General features: G+C 50.7%; 1 protein-coding gene across 1 annotated transcript in view; it reads right to left on the bottom strand.

The window, feature by feature from the left end:
- Positions 1-21,407, bottom strand: part of BTBD16 (BTB domain containing 16) — a 47,076-nt gene that overhangs the window by 12,947 nt on the left and 12,722 nt on the right. Inside the window, exons 5-10 of the mRNA XM_029201025.1 lie at positions 20,751-20,894; positions 17,355-17,444; positions 16,170-16,284; positions 11,229-11,298; positions 10,322-10,452; positions 3,652-3,771 (exon numbers count right to left, since the gene is read on the bottom strand). Of these exons, the coding sequence (XP_029056858.1) occupies positions 3,652-3,771; positions 10,322-10,452; positions 11,229-11,298; positions 16,170-16,284; positions 17,355-17,444; positions 20,751-20,894 (670 nt within the window). The remainder of the gene's footprint in view (positions 1-3,651; positions 3,772-10,321; positions 10,453-11,228; positions 11,299-16,169; positions 16,285-17,354; positions 17,445-20,750; positions 20,895-21,407) is intronic.

The following is a 21,407-nucleotide window of genomic DNA, read 5'->3' as shown; positions in this document are numbered from 1 at the left end:
CAACAAGGAAAATAAGCTTTGAAGATGTTCTTAAACATGGAGCTAGGCAGAGAAACTGCCCCTTTCACTGTCCATCGGTGCCCCTGGCATAGAGCACATGTTCAATAACTATTTGTTGAATGAATGAAAAAAATCAATGAATAAAAGAATACAGATGAGTAGAAAAGGCTTGGACATATGTCTTTATTTGCAGGTACGGCGGTGCTGAAGGAGTTAACTATTCAAATACCTTCCCTCCTAGCTCAAGACATTGCTAAGACAGCTGAGAAAAGGAGTATTTGATCTATTTCACTCAATTGCTGCTCTAAACCCTCCTTTCTGGATACTGGGCCAGCCAAGGCCACACCCAGAGTTGCAGCTTTGCCTCATTCCTGGTCGGTCTAACATTCGGGCAGCTTGTCCCGCTGCCGCCACATTATGAAAGCACAATCCCATTTTGGAGGTCCCCATATTGTGATGGTCCACTCTGACCTCTGCTCCCCCACCTGGGAGATACCTTATAAACCACTCTGTCATTTCAACTATTTCATCAACAGATGAAACTTTAAAAATTGGGCCAAACAGCCAACTTCCTTGGCTCTCATACACAAGCCTGTGCACTGTCTCCCAGGGTCTGCTCATCTGCCCCACCTTCTAATGCTCCTGGAATGTCCCTGTCAGCGGCTGTGGAAACTTCCTTGACTAGCTGTTCCCTCTGTCTTCACTGAACTGTGGAGCTCAGCTCCTCTGGTGACTCAGTTCCGGCCCAGGCTGACCGTGACTTCCCACACTTCCACCACTTCCACCCCTTCCACCACTGGAGCAGAGGTGCCTTCCTGCAGCCCAAGCCCTCAGGCCAGCAGCTCTGAGGCTCAGCCCCAGGGATCCTCAGGCCAGCACAGAGCCTGGGCACCACCGCTGCCCCCTCCCATGTCTAGGGTAGGCATCACCAAACTATCGAGACATTATTTCTCACTGAGCCTCGAGAAAGCCTTAGAACTCTTCCTAGTCTCGTCCACCAAACAGGCCCTACCCATCAGTAAAAATGGAAACTCGTCTGCCAGCCCTCCTATTTCGAGCTGCCGCAGACACGGCGTTCTCTGAACTTGGCGTTAGCATGGTCGTACCCGTTTCTCAGCTGGGGCAACCCAGCTCTGTAGAAATGTTTGATGGCATTTCATCATTCCATAAGCTGTTATGTGCTCGGTGCCAGGTGAGCTGAGGATGCAATAAAGGATTGTAAACCCTTCCTACAAGCTGCTCACAACCTACCCAGGGAGACAGGACGTATGCACCCACCACGGTGTTCGGAAGGGCCTGGCTGGCAAGGCTCCTAGGGAGGCCCCTCCGGGATGGACTCAGAAGAGGAAGCAGAGCGGGCTGGGGTCAGGGGAGCTGGGGCAGCAAGTGCTGACCCCTCGGCTAAGGAGTCCCTCGGGGACTCAGGGGACAAGCACTTGGGAGGTGGAGGCCATTGACCAGGGAGCACCTTATGGGTGCCAAAGAGTGAGCTGGGACGGGAGGCGAACCACCCGCAATCCTAAAAATGGACCACGGTCCTTAAAGTCGGAGGTGAGCCTGGGTGACCACGGAGCGGAAGAGCATCTGAGCTCCAGACTGTCTCATCTTTTCTCCCAAGGGGACACCAAGCCTGCTGGAGGGAGGGAGAGGGAGTGAGGGAAGAAGGGATGTAGGGCAGGAGTCAGAGAACACGGCTCCAGGTAGAGGACAGCATCCCAGCTTGGGCAGCGAGACCATTTGGAGACACAAGAATGGTTTCCAACAAGGGAAACCTTGCAGGCTCAGGGGGGCTTGGGGAAAAGCGTGTGGAGGGCTGAGGTCTGGGGTCAAAATGGAATCGATGTCGATTCAGGAGTAATGCAGAAGCTATGCTGGTAAGGAACACCCGAGGACGGGGGGAGCCTTGAAGACCCCAGCTCAGGCAGGCCACATGCCTTCGCTCTCTCACTCCCACTTGTATCTCTCACAGTAAAAACACAGTTCCAATGAATCACCCACATTCTAGCTCATTTCCTATCTCCCAGTTCTAGACATTTCCAGTAGGAGAGCTAACCTGGTGCCAAACAGCGACTTTTCCTGGTGTGCATGACTCATCAGGAAAAGTGTCTCTTGGGCTATTAAAGGAGCGGGGGAGGGTGTATCTAAGACGCTTGGGTTCAAAGCAAATTCTATAGAAACTAAGCAAGGACATGTCATTCTGGCAATGAACATTGCTTTCCGCAAATAACGAGACAGGAAAAAGGGGCTCTTTACTTGACACGGTGCACAGATGTTCCAGAAAAGGATTAACTGCTTCAGAACAATGCAAGCAAAACTTGGCTTAAACAGGTTGATGTGCTGACGAACACGTGGAAGATGTGTTTATCCGCTAAAGTCACACGTGCAAAAGAAAAGGAATCGCTTGACTCCCTTGAATGCACCTTATCTTGCTTGGAAGCCCCCGTCCCTGCTGATATGGGGAACAGAACGTAAACCTGATCATGAAGGTAAGCCTGCCCGTCTAGGGCGGACCCTCCTGGCGCTGTCTTTGGCTACAGGGCCATCACACTCTGCAACCAGCCTGGATGATGCGAGTGTTTTTACAAAGTTTCAATAGAAGCTGAAGAGACACCAGATGGATTACTGCTTTCACCCTCACCCCCACCCTGTCCCCCTGTCCCACGCTGCCACAGCTGATGCTGCCAGTGGGGTTGAACAGACAGAAAACACAGGCAGAGGAGGACACAGGGAGGGGAAGAAGATGCACTGCCAGGCAATTTTAGAAGTAATTGGCTAACAACAACACTGAACCTAGAGGCAGCCTCAGGATCTTTCTAGACGCCATGGCCAGGGATTCACGACTGAACCAGCTGCAGCGGGCACAAGAGAGAAACCCTCCCTGCCATCCTAGGAATGGGCAGCAAAGTGTCTTGGGATTTGGCAGGTCTGGGTTCAAGTCAGGCTCCATCCCTTATCACTTGTATGATCTCTGACAAGGTATTCATCTCTACTTCAATTTCCTCATCTGTAACATGGGAATAATAAAACCAGCCCCTGAGTACTACGTAGATTAAATGAGATTACAAATAGAAAGTGTTTATCAGAATTATTGCATTTAGTAAGCATAATGAAATGGTGCCCATTCTTATACTATAATTGTTATTTTTCACTTAAATGTTGAGATATATAACTTTTAGAATTTATAAATTTAGAGATTCTAAGAGACTGGATTAATGCTATGAAATCTTTGTACATTCAAATGCTTTTTCATTTGTCCAGAAAATTCAGAATGTTATAGGCTAACTAGTGAAATATAGATGAGAATGATCTGGTCTGATTTAGGTACATTTTAAGTATGAAATTTTTAAGGCCAGTACGGTATGGTAACTTCCCTGAATAAAATGTGTACCGTTTGCATCATGTCTTTTACTGGACACAGAACACGTGCTCAAAGGCACAGGACTATCTCATATTATAACACCTATTATTCACTTTTTCAAGTAATCTAGTGGTTCAAAGTTATCCCATAATCTTAGATCCCATAAGAAAACTGCATGCTATGCACTCCGAATGATGCTATGAAAAATAATATCACTGATGCTTTCCCCCATGATATTATGAGCAAACAAACAGTGTATGTTCTATTCATCAATCAATACTAAGTCACGTTACCTGCTAAAAAATGAGAGCACAGTTTCGTACGTCGGCATTGTCTGAGTTTTGCTGTTTAGTTGCAAGTAGACCCACAAAAGAAGTGTTTTCAGAAGGCGAAACTCGCTAAAAGTAAACAACCTGGCCAAAATAAAAGATTGAGAAGTAATTTTAGGAACAGCCAAAACCACACTGTGTGTAAAAAACTGAAAAATTAAAAGTGAGTTTAGGAAGGAGGCAATACCACCCTGAGTCTGTAGGTGGACTCACATATCGAGTTACTTGCTCAGGGTCACTCAGCTGGTAACCTGCATGGCTGGACCCTGAACCTCAAGTCACCTGTCACCACCAGAGCCTGTGTTTTCACCCACTGGCTGTGCTGCTGTTAAACAACGGCTATCACTGAATGAGCTCCTACCAGGAGACAGTGTTCCCAAGGCGCTTCCGTACTTTTTAAACTTAATTCCACACGGCAACCCTGCAGAGTTGGGATATATTCCTTACTTTTATAGATGTGGAAATTGGACTGACCCTACGTTTATTTAAAAATTTAATGTTTTCTTCATCATGGGGTTTTTTTGGCATTAATTCTCACTGTAAAATATTGCATTAAAATACATTTTATCTCAATGACCGAGGTTTTTACGTGCCCCTTAAATTTTGCACCTGAGGTGGTGCCTCACTGGTCATATTCCAGTCCCGGCCCTGACTGAGGGCTGGAATGTGAATAACTTATCCAAAGTCACACAATTCTATGGTCAGACCTGGGCAGGGGTCAGTTCTGCCCCAGACTGGCTGTGGAACCTCCTGCAGGCTAACTGGCCCTGCAGCTGCAATTCCCTCATCTGTAACGCAGTGATTATAGCAGTTGCTCAGAGGGTACTTGTGACGGCTATGTGAGGCGACACGTCATATGAGTTTCCTACTGCTGCTGTAACAAATTGCCACAAAGCGGGTGGCTTAAAACAACACGAATTTATTATCTTATTGCTCCAGAAGTCCTAAGTACAAAATGGATCTCACTGGGCTAACATCAAGGTGCGGGCAGGGCCCTGCTCCTTCCTGACGGTCCAGGGGACAATCATTGCTTTGCCTTTTCCAGCTTCTAGAAGCCACTGGCATCCCTTGGCTTGTGGCGCCTTCCTTCGTCTTTGAGCCAGCGGCACAGCATCTTCAAATCTCTCTCTGGTTCCGACTCTTTCTCCTGCCTCTCCCGCACTGAAGAATCCTGTGATTACATTGGGCCCACCCGGATTATCCAAGATAACTTCCCCATGCCAAGCTCATTCAATTAGCAACCTTAGTTCCATCTGAAAACTCAATTCCCCTTTGCCACGCAACCTAACATATTCGCAGGTTCCAGGGCTTGGGATGTCGACATCTTTGGGGGACCATTATTGAGCTGACCACACACAGAGCAGTGCCTGGGCACAGTAATGGGCTCAGGAGGCAGCAGCTCTGACTCCTGGGTGGCAGGGCTCCGAGTGGCCCACCGAGAGGTTTGGGTCCTGGCTCCAGAGCCCACACTGTGCCTGCAGCCGCACGAGGCATCTCATCAGGAAGAAGGGAGAAGGAGAACTGGGTGCTGCTCTCCATGGAATCAGCTCTGTAAAGGATGTTTCCCAAATGGCTCCTCTAAGAGCCGCCGCAGACTTGCTTCTCTGAATCATTTCAATGTTTCTTAAACCCACTGATATTTTCTGTCTCTGACCACGGAGATGTACCCTGGCTTCAAAATATATCATAGCCTCTTCAACCACCACTTTAGTGGTCATGGTGGGTGGAAGCCAAGCTAAACCGTGACTCTAAAGAGCAATGGGAATGTCACTCTTCCGCCCCTCTCGCTATTTCTGGACACAGTAGAATGGTCTCTTTCCTCTTATTTTTTTTAGGCACCTACAATGCGTGGGCTTTGACTCTGGCCAGACAGTGACCAAATTTGTCACTGTCTGGGCAATAACGGTGAGCCAAGAGGGGAGACATCACAGAATCACTTGGTATGATGTCCCCACAAGGAACTCTTCGACCACTGCTGGGCTGGGGAGCTACGTATCTTCTGGTGCAGAACCCACGCTTGAGGTTCTCAAGCCCAGAAAGTTCTTTGAGATCTTACCAAAGAGGAGCTTACCAACACAAGGGGAGTAATTGGGAGCTCCATGAATCAGGACCCTGGTTTTACTTTTATGATGAAGGGTAATTATTGAAATAAAGCCCTCTGTCTTTAGGCCAAGTATTAGTACCCTAAAGTATTAGTTCCTACAGGAAATAATCACGCTGAGGACATTCAAACATATTTTCATTTACCTAAGAGCTCTGATGATCTGAATCAAGACGGAACTCACAGAGATCCTAAACTTCCCCCCAACACAGGCGAACATCTGGGCTGTTCTACATGTTCTTATTGGGGCTCACAAGTAGCCATTGGGATGTAACTGGTGTAAAAATGCCTTTAACAAGACATTGTCCTCTATTTTTATTGAGAAAACTGTGTATAAACAATAAAGATCTCCTTCTGAACACAGACCATAGAGATAGCCGTGCCCAAGTGAACAAGAAAATATGAACAAGGATGTCCACTGCAGCTCTGATTGTCATCACAAAAATGAAGCAAAATAAAACAAAAGGCCATTAGAAAGGGAATGAAAATACTGTTGTCTATTCATTCATCAGAGCCCTGTACAACAATTAAAACTTAAAATGCTAATTAGGTACATACATATCAATACGGCGAGAACACGTCGTGTGATGTTAGTGAACAGAGTAAGTTGCAGGAGGTCACAATCACTGCAATCACTATGAGGAAGCTGATTTGAAATTTAAACCTTTGCAAAACCATACTGTGCATTATTTTCGCATGTACATATATGTAACAAGAATATAATCTCATGGACTGGATTCACACAAATCCTCCACTTTAGGGAGGGAGGGAGGCCAAGAGGAAGGAAGGGGAATAGGGCTCGGCGGGGAGTTGGGCGGAGCACACAGCGGACTTCTGCTTTCCTGGTCATGTTTTATTTCTTAACTTACAACAAAATGCGACCATCTGTTCATTTGGGGAGGTGGGTCCAATCGTGTTTTGCATTATCCTCCTACCTCTGTAACTTTATAATCAAAAATATGACCTTCCATGACCTTATTGACCTTGACCATCAATAAGGAAGAAGAAAGCCTGGAGCAGGGCACACCAGTAGGCTGGTAATGACCACGGGCACTGAGGCCACTCAGACCTGGGTTCAGTTCCCAACCCTCTTGCTGCATGGCAGGAGCAATCCTTTCACGTCCTATAATCTCCATTCCGCAGGGGAAAACACGAGGAACACCTCCCTGGGTTGCCGTAAGAATTAGACCTGAAAACCCACTCTGCGTGTTCTGTATACCCCAAGTGCTTCATAATTGGTAGGTATTGTTGTTATTAGCCAGAGAAGCATTAGCTGCAGGAAGTACTGTTTGAGAGGGCTTCCCAGTGGTGTTCCAAATGCCGTGGAGGACACGGTGGCTTTTCTCAGGGAATTCCTGAGCCCTCAAGACTCTTTGCATCACAGACAGGAAGTCTGGGGGTGGTGGGACACGTGCCCCCCTGGTTGCAGGGCAGCCTTTCGTGCAGGTAGAACTAGACAGCCCTCTGAGTCCGCCATTCTCCTAAGTCTACAAGGAGCTTGGCTTCCAGAAAAACAGAATTCAGAATGAAGTTTTCATAATATTAGAGTGAGTGAAACAGGGTCACCGAGTGGTGACCTTTAAGGAGAAAACTGACTGAAAACCAGAGGCCCAGGAGGTCAGGGAAACTGTGTGTTTTACCACAGGTCATTTACAAGATGGAAAGAAAACTCAAAGGAAGATGAGGTCAGAGGGACTTCGGATGGGGAAGGTGAGTGGCCTTGAAGTTGAAGCACATGCTGAGACAGGTGTTGTTCCCAAAAGGCTTAGAGACCCGAGCACCACGCCCAGGAGCGAGGGATGGGTCACAGTCTACGCTAAGTGGGGCTGAGGGACTCTCCATCCCTGACCCCCGGCTGGCCTTTCCACACAGATGCCCTGGGGCCATGTGACTTCCCAGGACAGCCCAGTGCTCGCTGAGTTCTGTTTGCTGGAAACCTGGCCTCTGTTACAAATGAGACGGTGCAGCAGTGAGGGTGGGACCTGGACCTTGGAAACCGGAGCCCTGAGCTGGAGCCTAGCCCTGTCTTTTATCATCCCTCTTATCTTAGGGACAATAATTGTACCTACCGCACAGCACTGTGGGGATTAAAAGGGACAGTGCACACAGCACAGCACACACCCAGAAGTGCTCAGTAAAAGTTAATTCACCCGAAGCTCCTTTCTTAAGCAGGTGTGGTCCGTGGTGTCAGGGCCACCAGCCACTAAGATGAGAAGCCTGGTAAATTTCTAACCATCTCCCCGGGCGCTGGGTGTGGCCCAAGGCCCCTCTTTCCATGCCCTCTGTTCCCCACCTCCCTCCAGCTTCAAGGCAGCTGGACGTCAACCAGGCGAGGAGAGTTCACCTCGGAAGACAAGACGGCAGCATGAGGTCCAGGAGCTGAGGGCCTGGTCCCTCCGGGGCACACATGCTGACGACATGCCTGAGGCCTCACAGGCTCTTCCCTCCCTCCAGGTAGCCCGACACTGTCTGTGAAGACAGACAGCTCCTGGGGTGAAGCCAGAGGAGCAGGACCCAGTCTCCACATCAGTCATGTCTCCCCAAACTTGTGAGTCTAGACGCCTGACACGTAATGTTCTTGACCTCTTTTCCTGCCCAGCCAGCCTTTTCTAGGGCGTATCCCATCGCTAACATTCTGGTTGTGGTCAGACATTCTTTTTCCCTTCCTTGGTTAAATGTTACCGGGGTGAGACAGCTCAGGCTTTCCAAGGGAGGGACAGTGTCATGAAAAGTCTAAGGGCTGTCATGTTTATCTTTTCTTCAAGGGTTGCACAACCTTTGCTCCATGGAGTGTGGGGAGAATGCGCTTGTGGAAAAGCCATGGAGAGCAGGGCAAAATGACCCTGGGAGCCCCCGGCTCCCCCCTGCCAGGGCCTGGCATTGCTCTTGGGGCCCAAGTTCCTGAGGTCTTCTTAGATAATACCGAGATTAGAGATCTCCCTCAACACCAGAACCCAGAACGTTGTTCTATCAACCTCATTTCCCTGTAAGTCTGAGGGCACTGCCAGCTACTGAGTCAATTCAAACCAACAGGAGAACAAATCCTTCCAGGTCTAATTCCTGAAATCGGAACGCTTTCCACCACACATGCATGAGGAAACATTTATTTCCTAATATACCATATTCATAATTTTTCGTAGAATTTTGTCTTCAGTTTTGTAATTCACCCAAAGGGAATACCATCTTGGTAACTTGGCAGTGGGTATCAAGAACCTTTTAAAAAGTCCCCCAAAGACACAACAACTAAATGCAAGACATGTTCCTAACCTGATCCTGCATTGGAGGAAAAAAGATGCTATAAAGGACAGTGTTGAGTCAATGCATCACATTGTGTGAGGTATCACATCAATGTCAAATTTCCTGAAGTTGTTAACTGCACTGGGATTATAACAGAAAAATTCTCTTTATTAGAAAATATACATTGAAGCATTCAGGGGTAAGGGGACATGATATATGCAACTTTCCCTCAAAGGGTTAAAAAATGTGTGTTAATAGATACACACACAGATGCAAATGATAAAGCAAACAGGACAGAGATTGAACGAAGCAGGGTAAAGGGTACTGAGATATTCTTTGTACTTTTCTTGTTATCTAATTTGTTTGAAATTATTTTCAAATAAAATATTTTTTAAAATACTAATAAAAACAAAGCCCTTTTGGCTTGGTAATTTCACTTTTAGGAATTCTCTGTGGGAAAACAATATGAGATGAAAATAAATGTACGTTGAAGGATGTCACGAAGGTACTATTTATATCAGTGAAACACTGCAAATAACCTAAAAGGCCAGGCGCTGGCCGGAGTCTAAGGAAAGCCCTGTGGTTGCCACATGGGTAACACAGAGCAGCCGGATAGGCAGAGCCAAAGCCCCCTGGGTTAAAGATGCGACTGGAAGGGGGTCAGGAGCAGACCAAGACCCTGAGGTAGAGGTCCCTGTGCTGGTTCAGATGAGAGACCTGGAAGGTTGGCCTCCGGCTGGTGCCCACGCAGAGGCCCACAGAGATGGGTTGCACTTGTGCGGGAGGATGAAGCGGTCTCCCAGGGGCTTGAGCTGGGGGTGCAGTAAAGGGCAGGGCACCAAGAGTTGGGTTTTAGCCTTAATTGTCAGACAGGTCATACCGGCAGTGGTATGTCTGAGTCTAGAGCTGTTCAGGGCTGGAGATAGAAACTGATTTCGGGGTGAGAGCTTTTTCCTTTTTCCCTTTTCCCTGGTTTCCAAAGTTTCCACAATGAATGTGTCTTAATATTGACAGAGTTTAAAAAAATTATTTAGGCAATTAATTACCATTACCAGGTGGGTAATGAGACAGCGGGCACCCCGAGGGTTCCTTGTCTGAGGAATAGCACCCCTCCCCATGCCCGAGCACAGTACCCACGTTTGGGCCCCCCCGAGGCCAGGCTGTCCAGGAGGGAGGGACGTTTGGGATGGAGAAGGCACTGCACACTGGGCATGTCCAGCAGGGGTGTGGGCGCAGGCCCCCCTAACACCTCCCTCCCCCCATCCCAGGGGCAGCTTGCCGGGAGCCAGCTCTCACCTGGGGGACCTCAGCACTTTGTGGAGCAGCTCCTGCGGGATTTTCCGGAGGTGGATCTCTGTCCCCACCAGAGGGACCAAGTTCATCTCCATCCACTTCTCGCAGGCAGTGGTAAGCGGCTCTTCCTTGTACTGCGAAGGCAAGAAAAGCGCATGGAGAAAGGAGTCCCTGAACTTTCAGCGCCCTCTGCTGGAAGGCGACGATGCTACACGCGTGCTCTCGGGAAGGCCGCGCTGCAGCCCTGCTCAAAGCGCTTCTTCAAAACATAAATTGCAGCAGATAACCCACGTTATCTGAGTGTTTGCTATGCTCAAGGCACTGCACTAGGTTGATTCGAATCAATCCTCACTGCTACCCTATGAGGTCGGTTCATTATTATTCCTATTTTACCGAGGGAAAAACTGAGGCTCCAAAATCCCTGCTCTTGCCTGAGGTCACACAGCTAGGTAAGTGGTTTGACCACAGGGCTTGCAAGCTGAAATCTCTGAACTGAGGTCTGTGACTGATCACACACGCCCCACCCCCCTTGGGTCTCAGTTTTCTCCTCTGATAATCAGAGTGTTAGATTACATCATTTACTGCCAACCCTGACACCCTGACTGAGCCCAGGGGGCGACAAATTTCCCTCAACCCCACCAAGATGTCCTGGAATGTTGTCTGCTGTTTTGGCAAGAAATGCTGGCTTTCCCCTCCCCACCCCCTCACCCCCCAGATTAAAGCTTTTCTACTTTTTGGAGTGTTAAAATATTCTTTTAAACATAAAATGATTTTTAAAGATTGTTCACTTGGCACTGTTAGGTTGGTGCCATCAGATTTTTTGGAGCTGGGCCTGGTGCATGAAATCCCAGAGTCTGGGTGCTCCTGAGGGCCCCCCAGGTGCCGCGTGCCCCGTCCACGTTGCTCTCACCTTGCAGCCGGCCAGGTAGAAGTTCTTGATGGTGCTCGGCGTCAGTCCATTCATCATCATGGTCACACACCTGCAGAGAGACAACTGCTGTTCCTGGAGGCCCCCAGGCTGCTTTTAGGGAAGTGGGCAGCCCCAGAGGTTTTACCTCAACTCCGCACCAGCAGCAGAGACCTTTCAGGGAAGGGAAGGAAAAGAGCCTTATTTTAGGCATGTGGACATCTGGCTGGAGGACAAGACCAGCAAGGCTTGTTGCAAAGAGCTCTGGGCTGAGGGAGGTGAGGCCTAAGGTCAAATCCTTCTGAGGGAAACAACGTAGCCTTGGCACCAGGGAGAAGTATTACTGTTTAGAGATTAAGCACCTAAACGTGCCTTACTGAGTTTTAATTTTAGCCAGGGTGACCATCTGTTTGTCCCCCTGCTGGAGGTATTTTCTTCCTGTACAGACCATTGTGGAGCTGTAGAGGGGCTTCCGGTCCTGTTCCTCTCTGTACGAGAGTAGATTCAAAAAGCAAGTTTCTGATGAAAATCTCCGTCCTTTTCACGACTAGGCCTCATTTACTTGCTTCACTTACTCATCAAAGATCTATTTACTGAGCAGGTACTATGTGCCTGGCACCCTGCGAGGCCCTTGGGTTACAAAGAATAAAGCCAGTGGGCCCAACACATGTTAAATAAACATTTAGACATGTAACCACATTATCACAGTTGTGTTAAGGGTTAAAAAGTCAAAGAACAAGGTGCCATAGGAATGTGAAAAAGGGGGAATCTGACCTGGTGGGGGCATGATCAGAAAAGTGACATTTAAACCTTGAAGGAGGAGAACAAAGAACTGTTCAGACCAGGAATTGGGAGACCAGCATTCCAAGAAGAGGAAACAGGATGTGCAAAGGCCCTGAGGCAGGGACAGGGGCCGTTCTTTGAAGGAGAACATCAAGGAGATCCCAGATGCAGTGCAGTGAGGGGAGTAAGACTAGGAGATGAGCTGGGGTGGGCAGGGTGTGTGGTGGGGTGGATATGCTGGGCGAGAGTTTCAGTGACTCACCTGTCACAGCTGAGACTAGTCTCCAGCACAATTTTCTTAAGGCATGTTCGTGTCATCAAACAGGGCATCAGAGAATAGCTACTGAGCTCTCATACAGAAGCAAAATCTTGAACTCATTATTACTCAATGGTTATCCTAAACTCAGTTGAGATACATGTTGCTCTTGGACAAAGGCTTAAAGGATATCTGGTAAGTCTTGCACATATTCTGAAATGTATTCTTCAATTAAGCCAGGTCAGCAGAGAGCTGGGGAGCTCATTACCACCAACACCCACACCCCTGAAGAACAGCTTTTACTCAGTTGCATTTTGAAGTGAAGACTTTGCCAATATCAAGAAAGAACATTATTAACTTTATCGTTGCTTTTACTCTGTGGATATAGTTGAGGACATTGACCATCACATCACTCAATGTCATCTGATGAAGACACCCCGGGTTCTACCTCCCAAGTCAGTTTTTGGTTTCTTTGTTTTATCTAATGTCATTGATCAGGTTTCCCTTTTCATATTAGCTGCTAGGGAGCTCACAGTAAAAAGTATTGTCCACTTATAGAGTGTAGGTTTGGTTATGTAATTTTGGCTTCTCCAGCCTTGTTTTCCTTTCTCCTTTTTCTTTTCTTTTCTTTTTGAACAATTTGTGCCCTGTTATTTTGTGTATTCTTTTAAGCCACCAAAAACTTTTACTAGAACAAGGCAAGAAATACTGAATGAAAAACAATCTGGACATGGTTAAGGCACTTTACGCCCCACCCTCGTTGGATCCTAGGATGGCCCCTTCACCATAGTGAGACTGATCATACCTATTATAAGGAATTGTCCTGAGTATTGGAAAAATCTGTGCTGGGTAAACACCAGACTCTGCTGTCATCGCTCAGGCACGCTGGCAGGTGAGATTGCTGAGTCCCATCAATTCTACATCTTCACCATCTCCTGGAAGACCTGCCCCTCCTCTCCCTTCCCACTTCCCCTGCCTAGTTCAGACCCTCCTCTCTCTCATCCGGGCCTCTGCACAGGTCTCCCTGCCCACACCAGCCTCCCGCGTCCCCACCGCATCCTGAAGGTCTCAGCCAAAAACACAGAGGGGCTCTGGTCACTCTCCCCGCCCAAGCTTCAGGCTCTCCTCTGCTGGCAGAACCAGGTAGAAGCTGCTCACATGGCCTTTGAGGTCTGCATGACCTGGACTCCCGCTAACTTCCCCACCCACCTTTCCCTTCATCTTTCCACACCCCTCCCCAACTCCAGCTGCATTGGGTTTTAGTGGCCAAGCACGTTCCAGTTTCTATGCTCTCCTCTGCCTGAAGTCCTCTTCTCTCTCCCTCTTTGACAACTGGCATCCTTTCAGGCTCAGCTCAAGTGCCACCTCCTCTTGGAAGTCTCCCTGATTGCTTCTCCTCACATGCTCCCTCTGCTTTGATTTCCATGACCTCCTTCTGCCTGGTACCTCTGCCTCCTCCCAACACTCTCCCCTTGAAACTAGAGACTGCCAGGAAGCAGCCCTCCCAGCATAAATCCATCCCCTGAGTGTCTCCTCTGTGCCAGCCTCTGTGGCTGTTTCTGGAAATACCTGCCATGTACAGACAAAACTCCTCTCCTCCTGGGGCTCCTGGCCTCACTGTGAGCCTAGCTCACCAATCAGCAAGGGGCAGACCAGGTGCGAAAGGGGCTGTGTGCGAGGTTCAGGTCCCATACCTCACCAGGCACGGTGTTCTTCAGGAGTGGGTTTTTGCCAGTAGAGACGCACGGGCGGAATTAGCTGGGTTTGAAGTTGGGATACAGAAATCAGTGCTCCAGGAGGCTGACACCTTCACCTGTGCTCCCCCCTTCTCACTGTGAGACTCACTGGCTGGGCTTCCCAGACTGGAGGACACAAAGCAAGCCCTGGGGCCACCCAGGCCACTTGCTTCTGGGCTCAGGGAGGGTGGGAATTTCCACTTGCAGAAGTTCTAAGGGCACCAAGCAGTTACCCACAGATGGAGTTCAGCCCTGCATGGAAGGAAATGCCCTTTCAGCCCTGTGAGCCTGGAGGGACCCAAGTGACCCTCAGGGAGGTTGTGTGTGTGTGTGTGTGTGTGTGTGTGAGTGTGTGTGTGTGTTTTCGTGTGTGTGTGTGTGTGTGTGCAGGCAACAACCAACAACCATGATCCCAGTTGTGCCAAAGCAGACATTGATGCATGCGTCTAACAAACAGCACCCTGTGTAACCCGCACGCACACACTTCATCCCCTAGAGATGGGCGGCCTCAGGTGTGCGTGATTCAGACTCAAGCAGCCATCTGGGTGATTTTGCACTGGCTGGGGGTTCAGCCAAGATGACCTTTGGGATCCCATCCAGCACCTGGATTTGTGATGCTATCAGAGTGATCCGGGGCATTTCTGTTCACACACACACACACACACACACACACACACACACACACACACACTGAGGCTTGTGCTGCCACACCCCTGCCAACTGTACCATCAGCCTCTCAAAGGCAGGCGAGACCCAGCCCAGCTGTGTGCCAGACCCGCCTGGCTCCGGCCTCGGATTCCAGCCCCACCACAGTTATCTGTAGCATCTCGGGCAGGGCCCATCAGCCCCAGGCAGCCTAGGTTTGCTCATCCGTGGAATGATAGGCTTGGCTCGGTATCCAGAGCCCTCCCTGCTCCGGCATTCAAGACAAGGCATGTGAAGGAGGAAGGAAATGAGGAATCTGCCATTCTCGGTTCCACCCCAGATAAGCCAGGGCTACGGTTCCGGAAGGAAGATGGGGCTTTGAATCTGGGCCTCCCCGTAGGGCAGCTGAGGCTCACAGACAGAAGGTGGCCAGATGCCCCACTCCAAGAGGGAAGCTGGCCTTCCAGGTTTGGGGCCAGAGTTATCTTCCTGCACAGCACCAGGAAATAGCTGCTCAGAAATGCATGCGCGCAGAAGCTGTGATTTAGTAGTGATTATCAGTCACAAGGTTATGCGGAGCTGAAGTCATGTGACACACAATGGAAGGGGAGTGGGGATTCTCAGGAAAACCCAGACTTTATCCCATCACCTGCAGGGTCAAGGCCAGACTCCTGGGTTCTCCCCGAGATGCTACACGACCTGTCCCTGCCTGTGACATGACGGCGGGCCTCCCATCTCTCACAGCCAGCCACCCACCCCGTAGTCTGGCCAGGCCGACACACTGGAGTGCCTTTTCAAGACTGGTCCCCTCCGCGTGTCTCCTGTGGCCACGTCCAGGCCTCTGAAAGCCTGTGTCCCTGGGTTCACGGGGCATCTGCATCCCCAACGAGGCTTCGAGATGCTCCAGACTGAGGATCTGGCCCGAGTCATTTCAGGTGCCCCCAGGAATGAGGCGCCAACTCAAAAACATCTCTGGGGTTGAATGTGGCTGTATGGATTCTATAGAAAGTGAGTTGAAACCTGCAAGGTCCCTGGAAGACACCCTGCCCCTGCCTTTTAGAGGGCACCTGCTGTCGTCCCTGGGCTAAGATGGGATGTTCGTTCACTCATTCATTCATTCATTCCCTCAAATGAAGAGACCGAGGCTTAGGGTGGTGAGACAAGCCAGGCAGAGCATCCCTGCCCTAAATCTCCTCTCTGTTGAATTGCGTCAGGAGTTTGGAACTCGAAGAGCGGTAAGATACCACCTCTGTGCTCAGGACGTGAGTGCAGTAAGCACACATCCCTGAAAAAGCCTAAGAGAAGGGACAGAATACTCTAGAAAAATGAATCCCATCAGTGCTTTTCCATTTGGTTCATTTACCTCCCATCAGCATCAATGGCCGACTCAAACTTGTGCTCTATGCGAAGAAACCCCAGATGTCCCAGCCCGCGGAAGAGGCCTGCTCCATGAGCTGGGCCGGGAGGGCCCCTTTGGATCCCACCTGGGGCTGGCCCTGGCCGCGCCTTGCCATGGTTCCTTACCTTTGGAACAGGCTGCGGAACTGAAGAATGTGGGCTGCAGCCAGCACGCCCAGCACGTCATCCACGCTCACCCTTACCTCGCGCAGGTAGAGATTCTGCAGGGCCACGGCGAAGGCTGGGGAGGCAGCATCGAGGGCCAGCCGTCAGCGTGGGGCTCTGCAGCCCCGCATCCCTCACGCACAGGCGCCCTCCCTGCTGGATGAGGGTCCCTGAGCTGGGGGTCAGGGACGCATTAGACAAACGCAACGGCTCTGACCTGGGAGCAGATGCTGCCTGGGCCCCCAGCCCCCCAAAGGCGTTGAGGATGAAGCTACAGAACATGGAGCTCCTGTGAAAGAATCTTCTGTGAGCCTGCCCCGAGCCTGTGCCTCAGGGGTTCTGTCCTAACTGGGGGCCTGTGGCCTGTGCCGGGAGCTGGCCACCCCAAGGCGTGCACAATGCTGTATGCATGAGGTGTGTTTTGTGTTCTCTGGAGATGACATCGTCACAGCGGGTTTTCCCCAGAGTCTGGGCTCTTCAACAAGGTTAAGGACTCCTGGGACGAGCCGGGATCAACTTGCCAGTCCGTGGGCCCAGCCTATTCCGAGTTCTACCTGATCCCCAGCAGCGCTGTAGTGCAGTCCCATGGGCTCCGAGGACAGCTGGTGTGGATAATTATTATGTGGATAATTTCCTGATGGCACGTGACAGCACGGTGCGTTCACACCTGTTAACAGGTGTGTCTAGGTGGCCGGGATGGGATGGGGAGGGGCTGAGCCCAAGGGAGGCCCCTGGGGGAGGTCTCTGCTGTCAGCAGCCAGCCAGGGAGGGGCCCTGGTGGGAAGGGGCGGGTCAGTGTTGCCTACGGACAAGGGTGGGCCTGAGGGCTTCGCTGGGCATCTGCGCCCAGAAAAGCAGTGACATCTTCCCTGGGTCTGTCTGGGTAGCCTGCCTCTTCCTCCCTCCTCTGCATTCCTCACTCCTCTTTACAAGGACGGGGACTTCTCTTTAGCAGAAGTCCCCCTTCTTTTACTTCCCCACATTGTGCCAGCCTCCTTCCCCTCCGCCCTGCGTTGCTCAGCTATTTTTAATAAGGAAGCACTGGACACTGTGTGCCTCCACTTCGGGGTGTTTTGTTTGTTTTTCAAATCTGAGAGGTAGTTTGTTCAACGACACTCTCAGAATACGAGGACAGGTGCACGTTACCAGCTTCGGTGACCAGAGGGTCATTGATCTTCAAGGAAACGATCATCTTCCTTACAGGGCGTTGTTCTTTAATCTTCCCGGGCAGCTGAGCTAGCGAAGGGAACAGGACGAGGACGCACAGGTGTGACAGCCACAGTGACCCGTGCAGGTACAGCGTGAGGCCCCACAACTACTCGCGCAGCGTGATCTTGGCGTGGATCACGCTGTATTTTGTTCATCTTTGTTTGCTTGTTGGTTTAGTGGATGCATTGATGAAATGATTATTTATTTTGAAATAGTTGAAGACTCACAAGAAGTTGCAAAAATAGTACAGAGAGTTCCCGTGTCCCCCCTGGGCCAGCTTCCCCGACGATCTGACACAGCCACTGTGACTGCAAGACCGGGACACTGATGCTCACACTGATACAGACCCCCTCCCCCTCCTCTCCTTCCTTCCCCACTTCCTCTCCTTAGGCTGTGAGCAGCGAGAGGGCCAGGGGTGGGCCTCCATCACCTCTGCGCCCTGAGCACCCAGCTCAGACCTGGCACCAGGCGAGAGCGCAAAAGGACCATTAGCTGAAGGATGAGTGTGGGACCAAGGCGTCCTCCCAGCGGCTCCTGAGACTTTGCCCCACGGAGCTCCAAACAAAGGACCCCTGCCACAGAGGGCTTCCAGGGGGAAGCAAAGGGGCAGCCCGCATCACCGCCAGCCTCCACAATCCACTCAGAGTTACTCTGAAATGTGAGTTACGACACACGGTGCCCTCAGGTCTCCAGTGGCGTCCCGTGCCTTTGGCACGAAGCCAGAACCCCTCCAGCGGCCCCAAGACCCTCGCACTAGTCTCCAGTTCACCAGGTCCCAAACCTGCCTCTTCGTGGTTTGTTGCCCAGGATATTTGTGGAGCTCCCTCTCTTCCCCATCAGGGGCCCGCCTGACCCTTGGCTATGGAAGGGAGCTCCACACCACCACCTCCCCCCAAACTGGCTTTATGTTCCCTCCTGGACCAATCGCCTGCCAATACACCGAGTATCTGTTGGTTTATGATCGGCCGGGCAGGCACACTGGACGGTGAACCTGCCATCCCACCCCAGGCCCCGCACAGTCTTGCACACACTGGTGCTCAATAAGTATTGGCCGAATCGATGGATGAATGGATTCCATGGCCAGTGAGCTCAGGCTGCCAGGTCACGCAAGTGACACGAGTCAGGAGCCCAAAGTATGTCACAATTTGCAGCTACAAAGAATGCAGAAAAAAGAGAACAAAGGTCCACTTCCCTCAGGCAAACAAGGCCGTCGAGCCTTCCCTCACCACTGGCATCTGGCTCTGTTCAGGCTCGCATTCGGCCAGTGTTTATTGAGCACCTACTAAGTGCCAGGCCCTGTTCCTGGCTCTGGCTCACTTTCCTCCCCTGGATCTCTGCACAGCCTCCCCTCTGCCCGCTCCATTCTGTCACTCACCCCCACTGGGGGCAGTAAACAAGAGGATGCTGGCAAGTGCCTGACATGTAGCGGGTGTTCATGAGGCATCGTTAGGGTCATCATGTATCACACGATTTCTCATGCTTTATCATCACTTCAGGCGGGCTCGTCTGTCCCCCACCCCCCGACATTAAGTTCCTAGCACAATGCCTGGCACAAGTTAAGTACTGAACATCTCTTGAAGGGAGGAAGGAACCTTATCGGCTAGGTCAGAGTACGTGGAAGACAGTTTCTGTAAGTAAAACTTCACAATCTGATAGGAAAGTGATAATTTGATCATACGCTTCTGAGGTGCCCCCAAAGTGGTTTGTTTTTAGTAAAAGAGAGTCGTTTGCTTTCGGATCCTCCTAGAGAATAAACACATGCTGCTATGGTACAGCTGATCCTGGACTCTGGGTGGAATGAACATGAACGTGAGTGGCTGGGACAGCCCCGTGTGGCCAGCACAGGGTTGCTCCAGGGGAGCTGTGTCTCCTCAGCACCCACCACTCCAGGGCTTGGTCAGAAACTTCCTCTGCTGCTAACTCCAGGAGAATGATGCTCACGTTCTCAGGAATAGAAAAGCAGTAACTGTGAGATGCATATAGAAACCATCATCGAAGGCACGTGAAGGGCTGGGACCGTACCCACTGAAAGCCTTGGAGACACGAGTCCCAGGGTCTGACGCAGTTGGTGGTGCTTGCAGGGGAGACCCCGGGAAGCTGTGACAGCCCAGGCACTGAGGTTTCACTCCTGCACGTGACCTGATGTCCCCCAGCCGGGCCCAGCCTCTAGCAGGGGGCTTGGATTACAGCAGCTGTTTTAGTAGGGCCAAATCTGAGTGGGACCATTCTAGACTCATGAAAAACATAACAACTCCATTTTTCCCTTCCATATTCTCTTGATTTTCATTGTACTCGCTGTCTGAACCCCAGTGGCCTTCCACTGGTTGCCCAGGAAGGGCTGTGATCTGGGCACAGGGGCCATGGGAGAAAGAGCTCAGTCCCAGGTTTGAAGACACTGGGACAAAGGCTCAGGAAGATCATATGTGTGAAGCCTGTTACAGTTCTATGGGGACGCCACGGCCTGCTCTTGGCTCCCAGCTTGGCCGGGAAGGGCTGAGTCAGAGGCTTTGTGGCCGGGATGATGCCGGCAGGCAGCCAGGCTCCGTCTCCCGACTGGGGGCTCCGGCAGCCCGTCTGGCTCCAGAATGTCAGAGCTTTACTGCCACGTCCTGGAAATGCAATCCCATCCCGACTGGCATGCTGGCTGCTTGGGAGACCTTGAATTTTCCATGGCACCTGCTTATGAGTTGTCCAGAGGCGATGCCAACTATATTACCTGAGAAGAAGTTGGCAAGGCTGCAGGAGAGGAACTTATGGGACAGATAAGGTGCAGCTGGGGATTACTAGGGTTCAAAAAAGAGAAAAAGAAAGACGTGGCCTAAATACTTTCGGGTATGAGGTGGCGTTAAGAAAAGAGAAAGAAAAGGAAAAGAAAAAATGAAATTGATGTACACTTGTAAACCTCCAACCAGCACTTAGAGCCAAACAAGCCACAGATGTCAGAACTGTGCGTTCTTTCTAGAAAGCCCATCAGAAGCCTCAACACAACCCACTTTCTCTTCTCAAAGAAGTAGGGAAGGCCTCCCTCATAGCTGGTGGACAAGAATGGGCTATTATGAGAACAGAACTGACATTCACTGACTGCTCACTATGTGCCAGGCGTTGTTCTAGAACTTCACACCTGTTACCTCCTCCACAATGAAACACAATAAGAACCATTATCCCATTTTATAGCCGAGGAGACTGAGGTTAATCCTGTAATGAGATCACACACCATGAGCCTTGGTCTTAACTGCCAGAGTGACCGTGGTCCCCAAACAGATAACTGAACGCCAAGCTGGGGCCTCTCTAACCAGAGAGCCCTTGGGGGTCCTGCTCTGGGTGAGAACGTACCTTGCAGAAACTTCTCCAGCTCCTTCTCAGGGTTTGCGTTGCCCCGGGCCAGGGCCATCATGTAAAGCTTGGTCAGGGTCTCGGACTGAAAAAGCTGGGGCTGATGGAGTTCCCATCTGAAGCCGAGGCATTCGAGAATCACACCTGAGGAGAGGAAAGGATGCTGAGCAAACATTTTAACGACACCCCGACCTGAAGATGCTTTCACTCTTTCTCCCACGTACTCTCTGTCCATCCCGTTATCGGGCAAACGAGTGGGCAGGCGGCTTCGCTAGGAACGAAGTACCAGCCACGGGGGGATTCCTGGCTCCCAAGCAGATACGATGGGCACAAGGTAACTTAGAAAGCGGTAAACGTCCCCCAGAGCTGCAGAGGCACACAAGCTGCCCTCCAACCTGGGGACTGGAAAAAGCTTCGTGGGGCAGGGACGCTGGCTGCGACACTCTTGGAGGGGGCCTCACCTTGCCTCCCCCATTGCAGTGTTTCTTAGCCTTGGCACTGTTCATATCTGGAGCCAGATAACTCTCTGTGGAGGGGTCTGTCCTGTGTTGTAGGATGTTTAGCAGCATCCCTGGCCTCCACCCACTGGATGCCAGTATCACCCGCCCCACCCAGGAGTTGTGACAACCCAAAATGTCTCCAGACATTGCCAAATGT

The sequence above is a fragment of the Monodon monoceros genome, unplaced genomic scaffold (assembly GCF_005190385.1).
Source record: "Monodon monoceros isolate NGI ecotype Baffin Bay Population unplaced genomic scaffold, NGI_Narwhal_1 Super_Scaffold_4, whole genome shotgun sequence".
NCBI classification, from domain to species: domain Eukaryota; kingdom Metazoa; phylum Chordata; class Mammalia; order Artiodactyla; family Monodontidae; genus Monodon; species Monodon monoceros.
The sequence above is the reverse complement of the archived record's forward strand: the minus strand, read 5'-3'. Positions and strand labels throughout refer to the sequence as shown.